Source organism: Pomacea canaliculata, linkage group LG8, assembly GCF_003073045.1.
Source record: "Pomacea canaliculata isolate SZHN2017 linkage group LG8, ASM307304v1, whole genome shotgun sequence".
Taxonomy (NCBI): Eukaryota; Metazoa; Mollusca; class Gastropoda; order Architaenioglossa; family Ampullariidae; genus Pomacea; species Pomacea canaliculata.
In genome coordinates this window covers 397,633-420,320 of record NC_037597.1, presented here as the reverse complement: position 1 = coordinate 420,320, position 22,688 = coordinate 397,633, and the positions used below count along the sequence as shown (strand labels likewise).

Here is a 22,688-nt window from a genome sequence, read left to right as displayed (position 1 = left end):
TTACTGAACTTAAAAATACTACATGAAAAATAGCATCTACTGCTGTTTCCAGAAGAAAGTGGGTAATAGTGAAATATCGGACAGGCTCACCCTGGGCCCCCACTCTGCTTGATGGCAACCAACTGTGACGTGTTGGTGGTTGTGATGGATGTGTCTGCATAAATCTTCTCCCAGTCATATGGGTCAACTTCGCGAATATTTTTGCGTCGCATACACTGCTCAAAGAGATTATGAAGAAAGGCGTAGTCAGGACTAGTCATGTAGTCCAGTGTCTGAAGGTGTTCCAGGAATGAACGGAATTCCACAGGCATGTTCTTTAGCAGCTGAAGATGATCATATTTTTCTTTCATGGCACCCACTTGCTCTTTGTCCTTCACCTTACGCCAAGGGAGCTGGCCAGCCATAAACTCCACAAGCATGTAGAAAAGGGACCATAGGTCATCATGCCGACCCATTTCCTAGAGAAATTAGACATTTTCTTGTCATTTTTTAAAACTCAGGTCATTCTAAGATATTCTACATTAAATCATAGCCATATCATCACCTGTTTCACTACTACCGCTACCTCCTTCAACAACCTACAGTAAAACCTCTTCTGTATTGCAACCTCCTCTTAGATACCACCCAAAAATTTTGTATGGACATATTTTGCTACTCACAACAGCACATACATGCTATTTTCTCTTTAATCAATTTTTAAAACAGTCTTCGTAATTATTTATTCTTTAGCTTCAAGGTTTGTACTGTTCACTTCTACAATTGTCATGTATCCAGATAGTGCTTTGAAAATACTTGTCTACACAATGTCATAGTTCAGTTCTGCTTCAATTTCTTTAGTTAAATGCCTTGGTGAAACGATTAAACAACAAATGATTGTGTTTAGATCCATAGTCCGATGTGAAGATGATTTTTTTCTACGTTGTATTCTTCATGTCATTCTCCACCTGGCTTGGTCTTCTCCCTAAGAGAAACTGGCTATTGCCACACTGTTTGCTGTTGTATTACATCATCGCTTCATCTTCATGTTTTGTTTCTTCATGGAACAGTTATTTGCTCTTCCTGTGAGCTTGTCTTTTTGACAGGAAACATGTTATACAAGTGCACTCATGTTACTGTAAAGTGCTCAGTCCTGCTGTTGCTGAAGAAAGGCATTATACAAATGTGCTTATTATTATTTATTATTATTAGATTGGGAATTCAGTTAGCCTGAACCCAGGCTGGTGTGACTTTCAGTGTCATGATGATATAGGCTTAAGTGGAATAATATTATGGTACCGAAAGTCTATTTGAATAAGGCAAAGGTCAATATGGTTTTAGGCTGAAATGATTGGCCCCCATTTACTGCTGTTGCATTTTTTTTACCAGTGCACATCAGTCCATTGTGCTTTATTAACAACCTTTAGCAGAAGGCATGATCCTGTTTGTGCTCTACTGCGACTTTCTGCAGAAATTGTGCTTAATAAATTACATTTATTGCATTTTAATGGAGCATCTTTATGTACCACAGTTTACATTTGATGGTTGATTGCATTTACCTGGAAAGTTATTTCCCCTATAAATATTCAATCAAACTAATAATGGTGGAATAAGTGTGACTAAGCAAAAGTGAAAACGATTAAAAAAAAAAAAAAAAAGAGAAAGAAAAGAAAAGGAAGCAGCACTATAATATGGCTTTAAGAGCGTTATTTTCCACATAAATGAACATGAATTTATAGGTGTTTGAAGTCAAAATTTGTGGAATGCAAGCAGACTGGTTGATTTCCCTACTAAGACCTTGCTCAGTTATGATCTAATTTTTGGAAGATTTTAGCAAGTCTTAATAGGGAGGTTTTACTGCCATTACTAAAACCTCTTAAATGTTTTTTTTTTTAAAGATTGGTTAACAAAAGTGATGAGGAAGTTTAGTACTTGGCACATCTACAAATGATTCTGTAAACAGTAGCTTAACATATGTTCGACATTTTAATGAAAGAGTTTTAAAAATTACGATTAAACAAATTTTCTAAAGTTTCTTCATGTCTACTTCTGTTACAGCTGTCACGTTGCTTGTCTTTCTTCACTGCAAGGTTTACCGTCAGTTCATTTATAGTCTTTCATATGCAGCACATTAAGCTTGTCTTCACATACAGGGAAATGCACTCTACAAATTCTGTTATTATCATTAAATTATTATTAAATCGCTATATTAATGATGTCAACAAATGACCCTGTAGGGCAGTCATCAGAAGGAAAGTTTACCTTATTTTTGTGTGCATTAATGGATGCATAACGAACAGTTCCTCGAAAGCCAGCAGCAGTGCGAGGTGGTCTGACCTCCCCTGTAGCTGTGGTATACTGCCGTGCAAGGCCAAAATCTAACATGAACACCCTGCGTGCATTGTTTCCCTTGCCCATAGCAAAATTGGACTGAAAACAAAAAAAAAACACAAACACAAAACAACCTCAACAAATTGAATACTCACTGCAATGTGACAGAACACACACTTCATTTTATATTCATGCAGAGTGCAGCTCATCACCAATCCACCAGCTCCCATTTACACCCATATTCTGTACATTTTAGTTCTTGTCCACCACACAAAAAAATTTGAGGAAATTTAATCTTGAACCCTCACTGCTATACAGCATTCATGTATGCTATTGCACGATATCTCAACAATCAGTACATGGCTAAATAATTTATAACTGATCTCCATAGTGCGGGTTTTCGATTTATCTTCTGCTATGGTTGTATTTGCAGGCTAAAGAGTGATTGAATTTATAGTGTGATTCTAGTACTGACTGCACTATTCTAGCAATAAAACTATTGAAAGATAATACCCATCACTTCAGCAGTTGTACCTTATGAGACTGTCGTCTGCATGGATTAAACCAAATACGGCCCGCGCCATTCCGATTGCCATTGCAAATTACAGTTGAATCATGGTGAATCTTTACGGTCGATGACAACATACCCAAGGCTGCCCAGTTAAATGGATTACTGGCATATATTTAAAAAATCTTTTGAAATAATAATGAAACCAGCTGAGAAATTGAACTGCCTACTTTGCAATTACAGTCAACATACTTATTGCTTTCACCACATAGGCGTCGATCATATATGCGTCCAGTTTCAATACTTATACTTAGATTTATACTGATGACTGCATGGGTTTTCTCTTAATTTTGTATTTGTTTTACAATGATGTAAGAAAAGCAGATATTGCCTTGGACACAGGAAATATTTTATACCAACATACTGTAGTTTAGATAAACAATGCATCTGTTTAAAAAATCTACGTTGGAGTTTTGAAGTGACGCTGGTTGCTTTCTTCGAATTTCCAAATCAAGCGACCAGATACTGTCTGCCGAATGGACATGAAGCTTGTTTCTTCAAAAAAGTCCTTTTGCGAGAAAAATATTTTCATGGCAGCCATAATTCATTATCTGTTTATAAACAATCCACTGAAGTGAATGGTTTAATGTTCTGTCAAGCTGGAGAGAAGCCATGGAAGCCATGTCGAAAAACTGAAAACTGACATGAAATTTTAGAACAGGTTCTAAACGGCAAGCAGGCTGAACACAAGAGCCAAAGCGCTTGGGGAAAGTTTGCAGTGTAGGTCACAAGGCAAACAGGAAAAACTGGGCTGTTTCAGAAAAGTTTTGTGTTTTCGGTTTCTAATGTGCTTGCTCTTTAAATGCAAGAATCTTACAGGCTTAATATCTCTGTGGAGAAAGCCCACTTCATGGATGGACTCGATGGCCTTCATGATTTGAGCACCAACACGCAAGGTAGTACTGAGGGAGAAACAACCACGAGCCTGGCTTCTTCTCAGTTCTGCCAAGTTCTTTCCTTGAAGTGACATCACTACATAGTTGTATCGCTCATTTCGGCCACAGCCAATGAAACGACACACATGATCCTTCCCTGAAACCCAGAAAAGTTTATAGCTTTTCTTTTGGGGCTGAAGTTGCAAATTTTCAAGCTGGTAGAAGACATTCCAATGCCAAATATCTCTTTTCTTAAAAATTATCCACTGTATTATAAATTTTAAGGATTACTAAAACAGTTAGCATGATTTTATAATACTATTCATAAATGACAGTTTTGAAAATCTTTTCTCACAAGCTCAAATATTTTGTTTTCCCCAACCATCAGTAAATAAAAATAACATTTATTGTATATCAAAGATTAATAATCCTAGGCAAATATTAATCAGGCATATGTTCATATAGGAATTCAAACTAGGTCTCATTATATTTTCTCTTGAATATCTTTTAGCTTACTCTCCTTTGGCTGCTAGTACTGATGTGCTATCAAACCCTACCTGAAATATGTGTTTGTACATTTAATGGGCCAGACAAACATGTTGCAGGTGACCCATCATAGTCCCAATCATTACAAACACTCACCCTGCAATTTTTTTAGGACTGCCACCTCCATTTTTAGCACCTGTTTGGCTTGCTTGGCTGACTCCAGTTTCAGTGCAACTGACTCTCGGGTCACCAGATCTAAGGCTTCGTAAATCTCCCCAAAACCACCACCCCCAATTTTCTTCACCTGTACAATGGCACACACACACACAGAGAGAAATAATGAGATACAATAACTGGCAGCAGAAGATGACCTTTCTATGTCAACATTAAATAAATCCCTAAAATTTAGTGTAATAAAGCTATAGGTAGATAAAGACATGTTCAAAGACGTGAAAGTGGACTTGGTTAGACTAGCTGTACACACCCCACTCCCCCTCAAGCAACTCCAGCACAGTTAATCCCCAGATTGACACTTCATCCTTACATACCCAGAAAAATTATTCCCGACTTAAAAAATATCCTAATCTGTAGCATCTTGGTGGGCTGAGCATAAATATGACCATGAACAACTTTAATTGGCGCTCGTTATGAAGATATTTGATATCATTCATTTTCTATCTTTCACCATATAAATTTATCCAGTAGGACTGTAACAACATCCTAAATAAGCCTAGAATGATGTAATATCGCATGACATTGCAGAATACCATCATGCACACATCATCCAGAGTTTATTGTATGATTTTCTGATGTAGTGCAGTATTCAGGCGGCTGCTGAAGTAAGCTGACATCAGCAGTGTACTACAGATAACCCAATCAGAAAGGCTGAGCATTTAAAATATTTCAGACTTCAAGGGATACTGTTTAAAGTACCATTATATAAAACTGCTGTTATTTTATCCGTTTAGTTATGATACACAAAACTAATGCCTCCAAAGTGCATTAATACTGTGGAAAATGTTTGCTGTATTTGAGGGGAAGTGACATTTGCCAACCAGAAGAAAAGTATCACTTCTCAAGTGAAGAAGGCCAATCATCTTTGCTTCGGATGCAAAATTGGCACCAAGAAAAGCCTTGGGGCCCGTGTATATGCTGCGTTATATGTGCAACACAACTTTCACAGTGGTTGAATGGTAAAAGACCTGTTAAATGCTGTTTGCAGTCCTCGTGGTGTGGAGACAGCCAAGCAGGCACACAAAAGACTGTCACTTCTGCCTGGTTCCTCCTCTAACTGGTAGGATAACGAAGCAAAAGAAGTCAACAATAGTCTACCCCAACATTCCGTCTGCAATGAGACCAGTTCCACATGGTGAGGAAGTTCCTATTCAAGAATTTCCAACAGAATATTCTCTTGATTCAGCTAATGAGGACAAGAGTGAGCTGACCTATTCTCAATCAGCATGTAGTGACCCAGATTTTCACTGTAGTGCATCATCAACCGCAACACAGAATAACACAGGAAGAACTAAATGACCTGGTTCAAGATTTAGACATATCCAAGAACAAGGCAGAATTGCTAGGTTCAAGACTCCAATAAAGGAATCTTCTAGAAAAAGATGTCACAATTATTTCATATTGAAAGCACCACCAGCAGTTGGAGTCTTTCTTCAGAAAGGAAGGTAATGTGGTATTCTGTTCCGATATTGATGGCCTCATGAATGCCTTAGAAATCACTCATGACCCACAAGAATGGAGACTATTTGTAGACTCTTTGAAACTGAGTCTTAAGGCTGTGTTTTTGCACAATGGAAACTGTCTTCCATCTATTCCAGTAGTGCATGCTGTCTGCATGAAAGAGACGTGAGTATAGCAAGTACAGCTGACACCTCTATGGTGATTTGAAGATAGTTGTCCTTTTAATGGGACTGCAGCAGGGATAAACAAAATACACACGTTTTTATGTGAGTGGAATAGCCAAGCAAGGGAACTGCACTACTTAAGGAAATAATGGACTTGCAGACAAAATGTAGCAGCAGGAGAGAATATCCAGCACCCAGCTCTGGTCAAGGCTGACAAAATCCTACTACCACCTTTTCACATCAAACTAGGTTTGATGAAGGACTTCGTGAATGCCATGGACTGGACTTCACCAGCTTTCCGATACCTGCACAAAAAATTCCCTCAACTCAGTGAGGCAAAGATTAAAGAAAGAGTTTTTGTGGGTCATCAGATTCAGGAAAGATGACTAACAACTTGTTGCAGGGTGAAATGACCTATTTCTGGAATGCTAGTAGAAGACATGCTGATGAAATATCATAAATTTGGCTGCAATATGTCTCTTAAATACACTTCACTCCCATCTGGATTTCTTTCCCAATAACTGTGGTATGGTTAGTGATGAATGTGGCGAGGTGTAGGGGTCGATTGGTGTTTTATGCCAAGCCAGCAAGAAAGGCTATATCACAGAAAGCATCCAGCCCTGTAAAAAAATGGCACATGCAGAGAAAGACAGTGTTCCTGAGATGAGAGCTGAACCCAGGACAGCCAACTTTCACTGTATTGGTGATAGGCGCTAATCTTGCGCCATTGGGCCGTCCAATGAACATGGATGATGTTTTCAACAACATATCACAACAATGGAAAAAGATGAAAGGAAAAATTGTCTACTACCATGCTAATTACTGTTGGACAGTCCCCAGAGATACTCTCGAACAACTGTACAAGAGACAGGCAAAGAAATCTGACATAGTCTATGACTTGACTGTTTACACGTGTTAACCAGAGGTCAATTACTATTAGCATGCATTTCGTGATGTACACAATAATTACTGCAGATTACAAAAAACCAAACAAATTAACAAAAAAAAAAAAAACAAAAAAAAAAACACAAGAGCCAATTATGCATTCTGATTGTCATATTCATGTTAAGCACATACAAATTGATGTGAAATGACTAATTTTATTTCAGTAACATGACTTTTGTAGAAAAAAGTTTTTGACCAGCGTAAGCGGATAGGAGAAAAAAAAAAGAATTAAAAAAAAAAAAAGACTGGTTTTGCTGAATAAAAATAACTGTTTACAAGATTTTATGTATCTACATATTTTAAAATATGTTGCTTTTATGGTCTTCAAAAATTACTGTTTTACACATATATACTTTTCAATATCAAACATAAGGTTTCTTAAAGCAGTTTTTTCTTATCAAACAGGTCAATAGATATATCAAATAGTTTAAAATTGCACAGCTAATTGTAGTTCATCACTTCTGTCATAACATCGCTTACTATTTTCCATCTGTCTTTCACCAACTGGTTGGGCTGCAACAAATCCTCTGTTGTCATGGTGATGTATATGCCGTTGCCGGAAGAAGGGTGTGGTTACCCACCCTCTGCGCCAGCAAATCTGAAGTTGTTTAACCCATCATAGGTTGGCTGGACAAGGTGCCATTCTGCACAAAAGCACAATGGTTGATGATGGTCACCTTACATGGGAACAAGTCAGCCTAGCTTGGCAGTATGGGTATAGCGTGACATCACTCAGTTGAGATCAATGAAGGCAGTGGTCTGTTGTTGTGCAACTGGCATAAACACAGGTGAAAATATACAGAGCTGAGGTGATGACCAAGAAGCACTGTTTAGGTGTTCTGTATTAACATCAGTTCCAGTAACATGGGTACCAATCTGTTGATCAATTGCATGTGATGAACCCCTTTAACCATTTATTTACAGACAAATCTTCAGAAAAAAGCAAAGATTTAGGGGCGGAACTGTTTGATGCTTTTATCTAAAGGGCAAGTCATAATAATTTTCCCCCGGGAACAGCTGCTCAGTTCTTCCGTACATGAGGAAGGGAAGTGACTGAGTAGAGATCATGAAAAACCAGGTGAAGCAAGAGGGGCAGTGGTGACTAAATGACATCCAGAGGTAATGCAGGGAGAGGTGGGTGGATGTTTTAAGTTTTAAAGAGCTGACATCAACACACCCTCTCCATCCCAAATTTCAGCTGTTGCCCTCGGAGGTCCTTCATGTCAGCATCCATCACCATTCTAAATAAAAGACACAATGACTAATAGGTCTATGATATTACCAGGCATTCTCCTTACGAGGTTTCACGAGTATGTGAGAGAAGGTGTAGGCATGTGTGTATGTATGGATATGTCTGCCCGTTGTGTTGTGTATATCTATATATACTCATATTATGTTTGTATGAGCGGTTGTGACTGTAAGCAAAAGAAAAATTTGTCTTAGACTGCCTCGGTCAGACAATAAAATTAGATTTGATTTGATTAAAATGCTTCATGAACCAATTGACAAGCAAAAAACATCTCCATATGTGCTCCATTAAAGATATACATCAAATATATAACCAAACCCCTGATTATTTTTACAAATGATCAGTGATGACTGGGGTGATTCATTTTCACCAAAGATTTAACCAGCATTTAAAATGGAGAGTGTTTAGGGAGTGAAGAAAGTAAAATTATTGATAATACAAAGGAGAGTTTTCGTTAATGGTACTCTCTCCGACATTACTGTTACCTGTACAGGCTCCCCTCAAGGCTGCTGCTTGTCCCCACTATTGTTCATACTATATACTAATAGCTGTAGAACCACTGTTGATAGAAGCTTTCTTATAAAATTTGCTGATGACACTGCCTTGTTGTCTCTCTTGTATGAGCATGAACACGTTCACAGTGCGCTCTTCCTGCTTTTGTACGCTGGTGTAATGAACATTTTCTTGACTTGAATGTCTCAAAGACAAAGGAAATGATATTTGACTTTAGGCTGAACAGACCTGTTGTGGTTAATAGCACTATCCATGGTGATGCCATTGAGATAGTCAATACTTATAAATATTTAGGTACTACCTTTGATGATAAACTTAAATGGGATGTGAACACTGACATGATCCTCAGGCGGAGCCAGCAACGCTTATACCTGCTATGGAAGCTTCGGTCTTTCTCTGTCAGCCCAGTCAGTCTCACTCAGTTCTATCAGTCCTTCATTGAGAGTCTCATCACCTTTTCTTTCACATCTTGGTTTCACAACCTCTCCATAGGGAACAGGAGCAGCCTTGTCTCCCTTGTTAAGATCTGTTCCAAAATCACCGGGACCAAGCAGACGGATTTAGCCCTCTTCAATAAACAGCAAATCCTTAGGACGGCATCTCGTATCCTCACTATTCCTGGTCATGTGTTGGCGAGTGAGTTCTCACTCCTGCGGTCTGGTCGCAGATACGCTGTACCGGTAAGTCGAACGAACCGTTACCGTAACTCGTTCATTCCGCGTGCCATCCACTTTTTAAATTCCACTAGCTGTGATGATGTGTCAGCCTGAGGTGACCTTGTGTGGGGTGCCACTGAACCTCCTGTTGCTGTGTGTTACTATATGAGTGGGTGTGTGTGCACATGTGTGTGTGTATGTCGCCAGAATCTATTCCCTTTCATCTCCTACATAATCTTCCCTCTAGTGTGCTGGCGTGTCATCATACCTGTAATTGCCTTGCGGATTAATAAAGTTGTATTGTATTGTATTGAATCATTGCAGGAAAAAATATACCAGGAAAAAAACATGGGATAAAACTTTGGAATAAACTCTGAAGTGCTGCTCTGTCCTTGTGCTGTATCTCAGTTTAGCTGCCAAAGAGTGAGTGATGCACCTACATGGACTATGCATTTACTTCAGGCTGTGTGCCAGCCAGACTGCAAATCATGCATCAAACTTGGAGCTCTACAAACCCATGTTCATTTTTGAAAGCATCTGTAAATGAGTTAAGCTGATCAATATTACCTCTTATATGCTCATGTGCAGAGAAGGATGCTTGAGTAAACACATGCATACATGCACATGTGCACACACACATGCAATCTCACCCTAAAATGCATACAAATACATCAACAAAGAATAATATACAAAATCTGCAATAATAGAATAACCTAGCATTTATAGAACATTTATATAGCTGTTTAAATATAGTTAATCTATGTTGCACTCTTCAGTGGGAAACCCCCATGAAATAAATGATTATTGAAAGAAATGCAGCAGGTGGTTCTCTTTATGCCAATCCAATTATGCTCTTTAGTGATTATGAGAGTTAACCTGTTTGACAAGTGCAGCCTTAGCAAAATTTGCTTTAACGTTCTACCTTGTTTTATTATTCCTCAATGCTGAACAAATATGTGTGTGCCTGTGTGTTCACACCTGCAACAGTGCACGTGTACATATGCATACAAGGTTAATGAATCCAGCCCTGTTCACACTGTGTATACTGATATAATAACCCAGTGCTTTCTATCACACATTAAAAGGTCATGGTCATCCCATAACTTTTTGGTTGCTGGAGATGTTAGAGACCTCACTTTCCTCAGGGCTAGATGCTGAGAGGGTGGTGCCCATCTGACTGCCCTACCTTCCTCAACCTTTATGGAGAGAGTTATTAAAGGCTGACAGCTGGGTTGATTGAGGTATTAATTCCCTGACAGCTGGGTTGATTGAGGCAGATTTGCTGCATCACAGGGGTATCAAACTGCTAAGCTTCCAGGTTTGGAAGTTAAAGCTTTAACCCTTTGGGTATCTAATCTCCCACACATAAATGAAATGAAATCACATAAGAAATACAAATCAAGAAAACTTTAACTAGGTGATACTGTGGCACAGGCAATGAAAGCAGTTTCTAAAAGGACCATATCATGACAACATTAACATTTCTATTATATATATATAATGTGCAACTAATCAATATTCCACCCCTTAAGTAATTTAAACTGTGAGTCTAAAATCCCTTTGAATTTTATGGACGGAAAACAGTCACTTACCCCAGACACTTGTGACAGAATGCAGTTTAAATCAACAATTCATCACAAATTAAAATAATGTTCACGATGATGATGAAGTGTCTGGGGATTGAAGTGTCTGGGGAGTTAGAAGTTATTTAAGTCTGGGATGATAAATGACAGTGCAGTGATATGTCATTAGGCAGCACCAACCATTTTTTTAGTTCTAAAATAAACTTGTGCTAATGTTTTTTAGGCAATAAATGAATCACATATTTATATTACAAAAAGCTGTGAACCATGTTTTAGAACTATATAGCTCTCTCTCTATATCCTTAATGAACTATGTCATAACTTATCAACAGATCAACAACAAAAAATCAGTCAAAATATTACATGATATGTCCTTCATCTATACTTGCTACTGAGGAATTTACCCTAAGATTTTACAGTTTCATTTTTGTACTTAAACACAACAATATTTAAATATCAGCTGGATCATTCTTGAACATAGCAAAATGTGATAATAAATCTTAGTCTACAAACTGCTGTCAAAATAATCTATTATTGAAAATGTCATTTTGAAATGTCATTACTTTTGTGTAAACATTCGTGTCCCTTTCACAATTTTAATGTCTGACCTCATGAACACATATTTACACTTGTTTTTAATTTTGTCAGCTCATGATTTTGGACTGCTATTGTTTTCACGAGTCAAACTGCAAGAAACATAAATCTCTTAAAAATGATTGAAATACTTTTGAAGAATTAGCAAGAAAAATAAAGACTGAATTGTGAAGATACTAATCTAATAGTACTTCAAGAGCCTGGCCTTATGGATTTTCAACATACGCAATATGAGTCAGTATGATTCACTGAGGGCTCAACTGCTAAAATATTCATCTCTTTTTAATCACTATTTTATCGATTACATTTATGGCCATCACACATATCAGCAATATCATTATTTTCACGAAACAATTTTCAAACGCTCTAACCTGCATAAATGTTGCTGCTGCTGTGTCAATATGATCCTAGAAAACTGCAGCATTGGTGCCAAAGACAGGCCACTGTTGATACAAAAGCAGAAGAAAATCAATAGCCTCCAGTGTAAAACTGCAGCATAGCCTCTCTGACATTGATCAGTAATGATGATGTCTGTCTTTTGCCCAGTGCATGTCTTAAAGCCTCTGAGACTGGTAAAGTAAACTGGGCTGTATTAGAGGCCAAAACCATAAAATCACAAGGGTTGTTTAAATATGCTGTAAAAGAAAAATGAATGCAATTGGCTGTAGATAATTCGGGATTCTCTGCACATTGTCATATACACTGCATAGCCAACCCTTCTAGTTCAATGGGACTGAGGGCCATCTTCCTCATTTTTATTTCAATATCAACAATATGCTGGCAAAAAAATTCTCTTAATTAATCCTTTCAGTACTGCTTCCTGGTAAACTTAACTGTTTATTTCTAAGTACATTATGCAGTCTTTATGCATACCTTTATGTGTACCTACCCGGCAACTTGAAATGTTAATTTGAATAAAATCACTGAAATTATTCGAGTAATGTATATAATTAGTCCTTCCGACCGTTTCTATTATAGTTTTCATCTCTGTATTAATTTGTAAGTGACATTTTTGGCACACTACATATTGCTTTATTTATTTCTGCATGCTTGGAATAGATTGCATAGCTAAAGCAGAAAGTGCCGGTCATATGACATGGACTGGAAGACAAGCGAAGGAGATAGCATGTTCGTCTGCCCCGTTGCCTAGCCTACTCATCAACTGAAGCTCGATCGCTAGCACATCGCCAAACACACCTTAACCTTTACATATAGGTAAACTTTCACATAGAAGGCATAATTTCACAAAATACTTCATTACCGTCATATAGACGTCATCTGTCTGAACTTCACGCTGCGACAATACTAAGAAAGAGGTTGTAAGGTATTATAATGTCATTTTCCTAAGGTATGTCGATCACCATTGTACACTTCCGGTTTCCAAAGCGAGATCATCGACTGGGGTAAAGGTCATTCCTCTAATAACAGAACATTTGCGTGACATAACCACAATTTCATCAATTATAGAAAAAAGCACAAAAGAAACAGATAGAATTGCTTTTCTTTAGCGTAAAATAGTGTTAAATATTTATTAAGAAAGTAAAACTCCATGCACTTTCGTTTTTAATGCGAAACGCGAAAAGAAAACCGGAAATGACCTTAATCATAACCCCCCCCCTAAACAGGGCGGGTAAACCAGAGACGTTATAACGTCTATGGGCAAACAGAGAATTAGTGCGTCTGCATGGTAGCAAAATATGGAGAGCTCTGACTTTCTTTTCGCGCTAACACTTCAGAAAGAGACAGAAGACGTGTATGATCAGAGATTATCTCCAACAAAAAAGATTATCACTTCTAGCTTTGGAAATCCAACCGTGCAAAGACCTCTGTCGGTCATTGACGAAAGTTGGGAGTTGCTAGACCCCAACCCTGATGTTCGTGCTCTTTTTTTGGAATTCAACGATCATTATTTCTGGGGCAGGCTAGTCGGAGTTGAAGTTAAATGGAGTCCACGGATGACCTCGTGAGTTAACTGTTTAGTTTAATCTTTTTTATAGTTATCTGATTATAAAATAAAATAACTGACAGTTAAATATTCTAGCATTCATTTTCCAAAAAATTCAGCTTGTGTTAATTTTCGTGTTATAAGATGGTTATTGAATGATCCTTTGATTAAGCACGCCCATCTGCAGTGACATTACAGGAAAAAAATATACGATGCATCACATTTTATTTTAGCATATAAATAATTACAGTTATTAGCTTTTTTAATTGTTTGTTTTGACAACACATAAACGGCTTCCAGCAGGTACTAAGCGGTACATATATTGTTCTGTATGTTTCTAACATGTATTTAGGTGTGCTGGTGTCTGTTCCTATGAAGGACGTGGTGGATTATGTTCCATTCGTCTGAGTGTTCCACTGCTCAAACTTCGACCAAGGAAAGACTTAGTGGAAACGTTGCTGGTAACAGCTTCATTGCATTTTAGATGCTGTTTATATGGGCAGCAATCAATTAGGCCTTTTACAGATTCAAGCACTTGCTGATTTGACCACCAAATGAGTTGATTCAACCAAAGAATCTTATTTATCCTGGCTTGTGCTTTATGAAGTAAAAAAAAAAAAGTAGTATTTGTTTGAAGCTCAAGTCATTTGCTGCAGTTTTAAGGTTGGCATCTTGCTGATTATCGGTTATTCTTCAGCATGCTGAGGGATGTCACAATGCTGACCATGTAGTGAAGGTTGTTTCCATCCCATTCAACCATAGCTCCTGACACTTTGCTTTGTGACTATGGCCAGGATAGCCGGGATGTGTTTTGGAGTCTTTTACATAACTGCACTCACACTGGGCTGAATATACAATGCATATCTGATTGAAATGAGCATTCAGATGTCAGTGCCTTGTATGAAGGTAGTATATGTGGGTCTGCTGCTCTCACAGGCTACTGGAATTGTTATTGGTTAATCTGCACACCTTTCACTCATTGATTGTGTGAATGCTCACATGAATGCATAGTCAAAGATTCAAAATGCAAGAAGTTCAAACCCCTCTCTCTATACACCTGTGTCATAAAAAGTGATGCTGTTCTACATTTGAGCCTCAATCTGTTGGACATATATGTATATGTGTGTTGGGGGAAGATTGGTGGGTAGTTGTTAAAAGTCTAGAAATTACACGGCTCTGTAATTCAGACTTAAGTTTAGTCCTTGTTACTCCGCAAGGAGCATTAGGCTGCAAATTCTGACTTTAGACCCAGATAATAGAATGCGCCTCTTTTAGAAAACTGACATATGCAGTCAACTGACTGGACTTAGTAAAGGGACACCACTGTCTAGCTAAAAAGATTTAGCTGTAATACTTGAGATTGCTGACTCCATCTCAGACTGGTAACCCTCTTGTCAGTGCGTTGATTCAAGGCCTGATTGCTGCAGTTCTTTGACCACAATACAATGTCCACAATGTTTACCTCAAAGCCTTTGCTTTCCTGTAACTTCACAAGCAGCTTTGCCAAACTTTTGATATTTGCTTGGTTAAGAAGGGCCTTAAGAAGAAGATGCTTGTTTTTCTTTCTTTTTTTGTTTATTATATTATGCATATACAAAACATAAAATACTATCACACAAAATGATTTACATAAACAAAAACAACACATACACAGAAAGAACATATCCCTGGCAATATGTACAAAATCTTTAATTAACCTCCCACCAAACGCAGAAAAAACCAGCTGACCACAGAAACAGGCTGTAGTTTGTCCTCAACCCTATAGCTGCAACTTACACAAACAGAGATAGCTTTCAACATATGGCAGCATACAACACCCACACCCCCCAAAATAAGAAAACAAAAATCCTTCATTCCCTCCACCCCCATTTCAGGCACTTTGTATAGTTCAAACATACAGATGACATAATAATTGATATACATATAATGTCAGTTAAATCATATGTATACCACACCTATATATCTTTTAGTTTAGTATATATCAATGTTAAATAGATGAAAGAAAACATAGCCAATCGCATATTCAAGTAGGTATAGGGTTTCCAGGCTGAGGAGATTTAAGGGAAACACAATTTTAAATACAGGGTCAAGGTGAATAAATCCTGAATATTTAAAGGTTCTTATATTGATAGAAAAGATATGTAGTTAACCCACTGATTTTTAAATGTATACAATTTCATACTGAAACCACATTAAAGCTGTCTCATATCTTTCACTTAGATGTTTAACATATGCTTTTAGAGTTGGTAATATTTCACCACTTTACATTTGTATATGAAAAGTTTTGCCCTAGGTATAATAATTTCAGTGTCTGTTTTAAAAACGCTTATCAAACCCCAATAACACAATGCATTCATTTGTTTTAAAACTGCATCCATTTTGACATCTCTCAGAAAACATCTTTTCCAAATTGTTCCAATAGGACTTTACTATTTTGCAATGTGAGAATAAACTTTCAGTTTTTTTTTTTCATTTTTACAAAAAGTACATAAGTTATTATTCTCCATCCCCATACAGCTATATAGAGTAATAGTGCCCAAGATTCTATGTACAATTCTATTCAGAAACCAATTTAACTTTACATCGGTTATATTTTTACCTTACTAACAATAGTTTTCCTTGACAGTTTTCCGTGATATTCAATTTATTTTCCAATTTTCTACATTATTTAGGCCTTTTCCTAGTCCAAGTCAGAATATAAAAGCATTTGGATACTTTCTTCACAGAATATAATACCTTAAGTGGCTTTGGTGTTTTCAATGCTATGTTGTTGTTAATTGTAATGGCTGTTGATTGGGTATATTTTCAGTTGTTCTAACTAAACCAATATATGTAATTATTTTCTTTTCTAACATCATATTTTCTCATTAGTTATTTTTGAGACAAAAGACGACCAGCTTCACTATAAAAAATGTGATATACAGTATAAGCCTTTTCGAAGCCAGTTTTTCACATTGATAACTTTGTTGCCAAGTTTAATTCTGTCATGAAAGAGTATTGGCTCTGCCAGAAGTTATTTTGAGATTTCAGGTTTAACACAATAGAAAATGTTTTTATTAGCCCTAAACACATATCTCCAGAATTTATTTTAAGAATCACTATAGAGGTTTAAGCCATAATTATTAATGTCATTAACTTTGGGTTAGTTAATAACTCTCTAAAACAATGTCTTTCCATTTGTGCTTCCATTTGCTTGGTTAAGAAGGGCTTATGAAGAAAGTGCTTGTTTTTGTTATTTTGTTGCTGTTTTAGAATGAAATGATAATGCCTTCCTGTTTGTTTCAGCATGAAATGATACATGCCTTTCTGTTTGTAGCAGACAATGATAGGGTGAGTCTTAAATGCTTGTTCTGAAACGCTGCAGAGTGATTACATGAACGTGGGATTGTGCTCTGTGTGTTCATTAAGATTTTGTTGTTGAAATTTTACAGAACTTAATATGGAGTGTCGACCGACTTGAATGAATGAACAGTGATCAATGGATTTCAGGTTGCTGTTTTCAAGGATCATAGCTGATGCTTGTGACACAGGATCATAGCTAATGCTTTGAGAATTGTTTAAAATGACTTCTTATTAATACTGTATCTGTTTTGTCAAAGTTATTACTTTCATCTTTGTAGGATCGAGAGGAACACGGTCCCAGTTTCAAGAACCACATGCACAGGATAAACAAGGCATCTGGTGCAAATATCACGGTAGTCATGGCTATCTTAGTGGCTCTAGTGCATTGATCTGTGATATGATGGTTCTAAAATCATTATTTTAATACTTAAGTATTTATGTTATATAGTCTTCTTTGCAAAAACTTCACTAATGGCTTTACATACATACATTTTTTATGTTCCGTGGATAATGACATTAAAATAAATTTGACTGAAATGAACACTTTTAAAAAATCATGTTTGATTCGTGCAGATCTATCACGACTTTCATGCTGAGGTTGACAGCTACAGACAGCACTGGTGGCAATGCAACGGACCGTGCAAGAGTCGTCCTCCATACTTTGGTTTCGTAAAAAGAGCCATGAATCGAGCTCCCTCACCAAAGGACTACTGGTGGGGTGATCATGCCAGGTCGTGTGGTGGAACCTACACCAAGGTCAAAGAGCCGGAAGGCTTTGATAAGAAAAATAAGAGGAAGGAGGACAAGGAAGAAATAGAAAGTGTGAAAAATAAAAAAGGTAAGTGTAAAATAAAATATAAATTAGTTCAGGTATGGTCTCTCTTTTTCATGCTAAATTATTGTCAATGAAAATCATATAATGCAAAATTATATAGTGCATGCTCACACTCATAAGGAACATACTCTAAATGCTTTAAAACAAGAATAAGACATGGGCAACATGCCAACATGATGGATGGAAGAACAAGCAATAACACATGAACGACAGAAGGATAAACAACAGTGCTGATGACAAAAGACATAAAAAAAGTGTAAAAAACGAATATAAATGCTTATAGACAGGAAGATAGAAAAAGATTGTAGAAAATGTCCTGATACAATGAGTAGTAGTCTTCATGAAAAGCAATCTTTATTTTCTTTTGTGAAATATTTCTAGGTTTAGTTTGTTTAAAAATCTGAGCTATTAGTCCCTCACATTTTGCAAGACACATAGCATCAAGCATTCAGCTGTTCACCAAAGCAGCTAAAATGTCAAAACCAAGTTGTCATTTTAGGACATAGATGTGCTTTTCCATGCACAACATTGAATGTCTGACAGTATTCGTGCATTTTAAACCATTAGTTGTCAAAAAAAAAATGATCAAATATTTATTGCATTATAGACTGGTAAGGTCCAGTAAGCAGTTTTGCTATGTATAGCTCAAAATCTAATTTTGTGAACTGAAATACTTTTAAATAACGTCCTTTAAATAAGAGCAATGTTTTATAACTGACAATAAATCTTTGCTTGCTATTTGACAGCACCGCAAAGTCTTCCTGTTCAACATGGTGATATCCGCAAAATATTTTGGCAACGGCAGAAGACAAACACAAAAGTAATGTTAATGCCAAAGACCAGCCTGGTTAGCATACCATTCATCGACAGTGACTTCCAAAGAAAATTTAGAAGCTGTCATTCCTAACAGAGATTTCATCAAAGTGGTTTCCTCTTGTTTCTTTTGCCCACAGAAAATGAATCAAAAAAAGAGTCTGAAAGCATGAAATCATCTACTTTCAAAAACCTGCAGAAGTTCTTCAATACTACTCATACTGTGGACATATGGGAAACATGTCACCAAATGATGAAATATCTTCTCAAACAACAGTGGTTTTAGATGTTAGACTTGGTCATTTTGTAGACCAAGAAGCAAATAGAAGCAGGAATCGGTTTTCTGTTACTGAAGGGAGTGGCCTCTGTACGGATGCTGAATGGTGCATCTCAGAAGGCCAAAGTGCAGTCAGACACGGTAGGTCATGTGCTAGGCAGAGGACAGTTGGGATGAACTGGCTTTCATCAGCACGGCAAAAATGAATTTTAGAGATGGCAAGGAACTCAATGAGTAGTAACACTACCATCTCTTCAACAAAATTTTCATCATGTGACATCTGATCAGATGATGGAGAGGCATAATACAAGTAGTTCAGAGGGATCTCTCACTGATGTATCTTTTCATGTTTCCAGTTGTGAAGAAGACAGTTGGCCAACTCCTGAGAGTTACTATACAAAGACAAAGAACAGTGAAGGGGCCTGGACAAAAGAGAAAAAGATTTGATGTTTACGCAGTCTGATGATGACATCAATCACAATGTGCCTGTGGCTCGAAACAAATTAAGTTCTCTCCTTTCTGCAACTGAAACTCTAGCAGTTAATTCAAGGAGTTTAAATACTTTTTGAAAAAGTGAAAACAGAAAACTTCAGAATCGTTTCCTGATAAGGGGATAAAATGCAACATCAAGAAATAAAAGAGCTGCAGAAAGTGATGCTCTGGCAAGACATGAACGTGAACATATCCCATAATAGCAAGTTAGCTGATACCGAGCTTACAGCACTTCTAATAATCTCGACTCTTCTTGTGTGAACTTGTCCAGTGTGTCAAGGACAGGTACCAGGTTCCAGCATAAATGCTCATTTGGATCAGTGTTTATTACTGTCTTAAACATTTGTACATCTTTTCTGTCCATGCTTGTGTATTGTGTGGATACAAATTTTGACTTCAGAAAGTAGGAGACAGCTTTCTGTTTACTCTCATCATTTAGGTCGTTTTCTGAACATGTGCTTCAAATTAAAGTTTGCAAAAACAACACAAGGATTTCTCTTTATTCTATGGAATTATGGTGCTTTAGTTTTCTTAGGGATGGGAATTTCCTTTAGTAGTTTTAAAGATTAAACCGACACATGAGCTGTGGTGTATTAACAAAAAGTGCAAGACTATGACGTGTTGCCATTATTTAAGAATCAAGAGTGATCAGTTTAGTGTTTAAACTGTGTATTAAAAACTGTCAGCAGAAGAATTTTCTCAGTTTAAGGTGGAAAGGACAGTGGTCTACTGTTATAAAGGTGTAATATATTATCTACAAGTAGATAAAGATTGAATCTACTTTAAAAGTCTGAAAAAGCACATTCAGTTACAATAACATGAAGTAGTACCCTTTGAATACCATCATTTTATTTTTACACCACAATAAAAAAAAAATTTTTTAAGACAAATGAACATCTGCAAGAAAAGATTCTTGTGTGAGATCTGCATCCTAAATAACAAACATACCAAATCCTCAATAGTATGTGTAAACATTTCTTCGAAAGAATCTATAAAGTATTTCTCAACAAGATGGTAACCAAGAATGAGAAACATGCTATGGTTTCTCACACACGGGTATTCAAACAGTTATACAGTATAGTGGGACTATAAAGAATATGTTCATATATGGCACTATAGTACTATACATATTGCTTGCCACAATACACTTCATAAATAATTGAAAAATATATGTGCACACAAAAACATGATTTAAACAAAAACTAACAATATGTCATTTATTTTGTGATTAACAAATCTGAAAGTTTACAAAAATGAGTGACTTCTTCTCATCAAAACTGAGCATTTTGTTGCAATATATTTGTAAACATCAATGGTACATACCAAACAATATTGCAAATAGTTAAACCTGTAATTTTATAAATGATATGTGATCGGTAGATGATCTGTTCCTTTTTAACCTTAGTGTCTCTGTCTTCTAAAATGTGTGCCTTCTTCAATGGTAAAATTGTTTAAGCATTTGTATTTCCTTATTTAATATTTAGATCCCATAGGGCCTTTCACTTGTAGTTGTGTATACATAATAATAAATGCAAAATTTGTATAGCGATACTCACACTCCTAAGGAGCATGCTCTTAGTGCTTAAGAACAAAAACAAGACATTGGCAACTAGGAGGGACAGAAGAACAAACAACATATGCAATATTTTGAAGGATAAGCAACAGTACTGATGACAAAGACATACAGAAAGCGAAAAGAAGAAACAAGTAACAAGAACTGAGAGTATCACTGTTATGCAAAAGGAAGACAAGCAGGGAAGTAGCAAATAGGCAGAAAATAAGGAAAAGGTGTGAAAATATACATGGAGAAGATTAAAGTACCTTCATCTACCTACGACAAATTGATCTAGGGTACAAGAGATAAAAAACGAAGTTACAATATATAATACTGTCAATGTTTATATCTATGTGGCATAAGTAAGGATAGTGTTTTTCAATGTAACAAACAAGAAACATTTCAAAGTCTGAGTTAGCAAAAATAAATGGTGATCTCATCTTTCATTCCAATTCTGTCTCACTGCGGCCCTATGCTCCTTGAGGTGTAAAAGGAAAAAAAAACAATTTGGACTCAGCTATAAATTTAAATAATTCCAATTTATATCATGAAATGTATAAACATTAATCAACAATCATTGACAAAGCAGAATACAAAGTTTAACCAAATATAAGGCATTTCTAATTTAGTAGCATAAGTCTTGAAAACTTTTACTGCCGGTTGAAAACTATCATTAGGTAATTTGTTAGCATCATTCTTCTGTTGTTGCTGTTCGTTGATTGTCACTGATTATACCAGCAGATGTCTCTTATTTTCCATGAATCCTTTTGAGAAAAGTTTATATAATAAACTGTTGCATTCTGATAAGTCACGGTGAGGAAAAAAATCAATCACATGTGGTCAAATGTCAGCTTCTGCCTGTAGCAGGCAGGGAACAGTTTTCTTTTCTGGTTAATTCTTGGTTCCTTAAGATACCGTTTCCATGATAGCCAAAACACAACTATGTTCTCGCTGTTCATTTTGTTCGAGCTTCTATTTGCACTGCTCATGCATGTTGTTCTGCTCACATATTCTCTACCTTTCGAGCAAACAATGCAATTTGTTGCTCTATTTCATCGGCGAGTTCTTTGTTAGAAGCCTTGGGATGGTCCTTAATCCACTTTGCTATAGTAAGAATAGTCTGACTGCGTAAGGCTTCCATTTCTCTCTCCCCACTGGGCGCTCATAGACTTCGTAGCCAACACGGCAGCGCAGCTAGTCGTCCTGCCAAAGCTGAGTCTCCAGTTTTGGCCCAAAAGAGAAGGCCTATCTGCTGTAGTAGGTCAGCATTTTCCAGCACTAAAGATGCTGTATTCATCTTGAGTATAATAATGTCTTGTAGGCAGAAGATATTAAGCCATATAAACACGTACGTCCTGCACGCATCAAGTTCTCCGTCTCCCTGTCGTCAGCTTCTGTGCACTGCGCATGTGCGGTGGATATTCTCAGCGAACTTGCATGATACACATCCATGGTATTATCACGGAATGTTAGTTCGTGGTATTATCTTCAAGTTTCCCGGCATTCGTAGACGGACAGGGATTATTTGTTGTTTTTTTTTAATTTTTTTATTTAGAGTTTTACAGTTCATGAACTATTGAACGCAATGAAATAAACTGTAGAGAATAAGGTTCTTCAAAAACTTCACAGCTTGGGATATTGATATTAGACAAAGCTCTTGAACAAAATTTATGCTCAGTGGACTTCATTGATAAACATTTGACGAGCTTCTTTAATGTGCATTTCGATATTTAGCAGTCGCAAGATCCTAGAGATATTTCTTTGCTGATTTTAATTACACGAACCGTAGTCGAA

The 22,688-nt window shown here is 36.8% G+C and overlaps 2 protein-coding genes across 6 annotated transcripts in view; one reads left to right on the top strand and one right to left on the bottom strand.

The window, feature by feature from the left end:
• Positions 1 to 13,023, bottom strand: part of LOC112570027 — a 35,363-nt gene extending 22,340 nt beyond the window's left edge. For 3 of the 4 annotated variants that reach the window (XR_003100573.1, XM_025248207.1, XM_025248209.1), the window contains exons 1-7: positions 12,897 to 13,023; positions 12,007 to 12,078; positions 7,521 to 7,684; positions 4,393 to 4,540; positions 3,693 to 3,907; positions 2,239 to 2,406; positions 91 to 458 (exon numbers count right to left, since the gene is read on the bottom strand). Coding sequence is in view for 2 of the 4 variants with exons in the window: in XM_025248207.1 (XP_025103992.1) it covers positions 91 to 458; positions 2,239 to 2,406; positions 3,693 to 3,907; positions 4,393 to 4,540; positions 7,521 to 7,577 (956 nt within the window). In the remaining 2 variants the exon portion in view is untranslated. Of the gene's footprint in view, positions 1 to 90; positions 459 to 2,238; positions 2,407 to 3,692; positions 3,908 to 4,392; positions 4,541 to 7,520; positions 7,685 to 10,380; positions 10,437 to 12,006; positions 12,079 to 12,896 lie in introns of all 4 variants that reach the window. The other variant, XR_003100574.1, reaches the window with a different exon arrangement.
• Positions 13,024 to 13,234: 211 nt separating this feature from the next.
• Positions 13,235 to 19,828, top strand: LOC112571221 (sprT-like domain-containing protein Spartan). Of its 2 annotated transcripts, none has more exons than XM_025250082.1 (6): positions 13,235 to 13,598; positions 13,933 to 14,041; positions 16,866 to 16,910; positions 17,201 to 17,275; positions 17,496 to 17,760; positions 18,711 to 19,828. In XM_025250082.1, the coding sequence occupies exons 1-6, from the start codon at positions 13,333 to 13,335 to the stop codon at positions 18,854 to 18,856; spliced, it is 906 nt and encodes a 301-aa protein (XP_025105867.1). In that variant the 5' UTR covers positions 13,235 to 13,332; the 3' UTR covers positions 18,857 to 19,828. The 2 variants fall into 2 exon arrangements, with proteins under 2 accessions (XP_025105867.1, XP_025105865.1); XM_025250080.1 differs by having other exon boundaries at positions 18,504 to 18,851.
• The last annotated feature ends 2,860 nt before the right edge of the window (positions 19,829 to 22,688 follow it).

What these genes read in the sequence shown, in the direction of transcription:
- LOC112571221 (XM_025250080.1), top strand. Translation starts at nt 13,333, where the DNA reads ATGGAGAGCTCTGACTTTCTTTTCGCGCTAACACTTCAGAAAGAGACA. An exon ending in TTGTAGCAGACAATGATAGG is followed by an intron (nt 16,911 to 17,200) that starts GTGAGTCTTAAA and finishes TCATCTTTGTAG; the next exon opens with GATCGAGAGGAACACGGTCC. An exon ending in CATCTGGTGCAAATATCACG is followed by an intron (nt 17,276 to 17,495) that starts GTAGTCATGGCT and finishes TGATTCGTGCAG; the next exon opens with ATCTATCACGACTTTCATGC.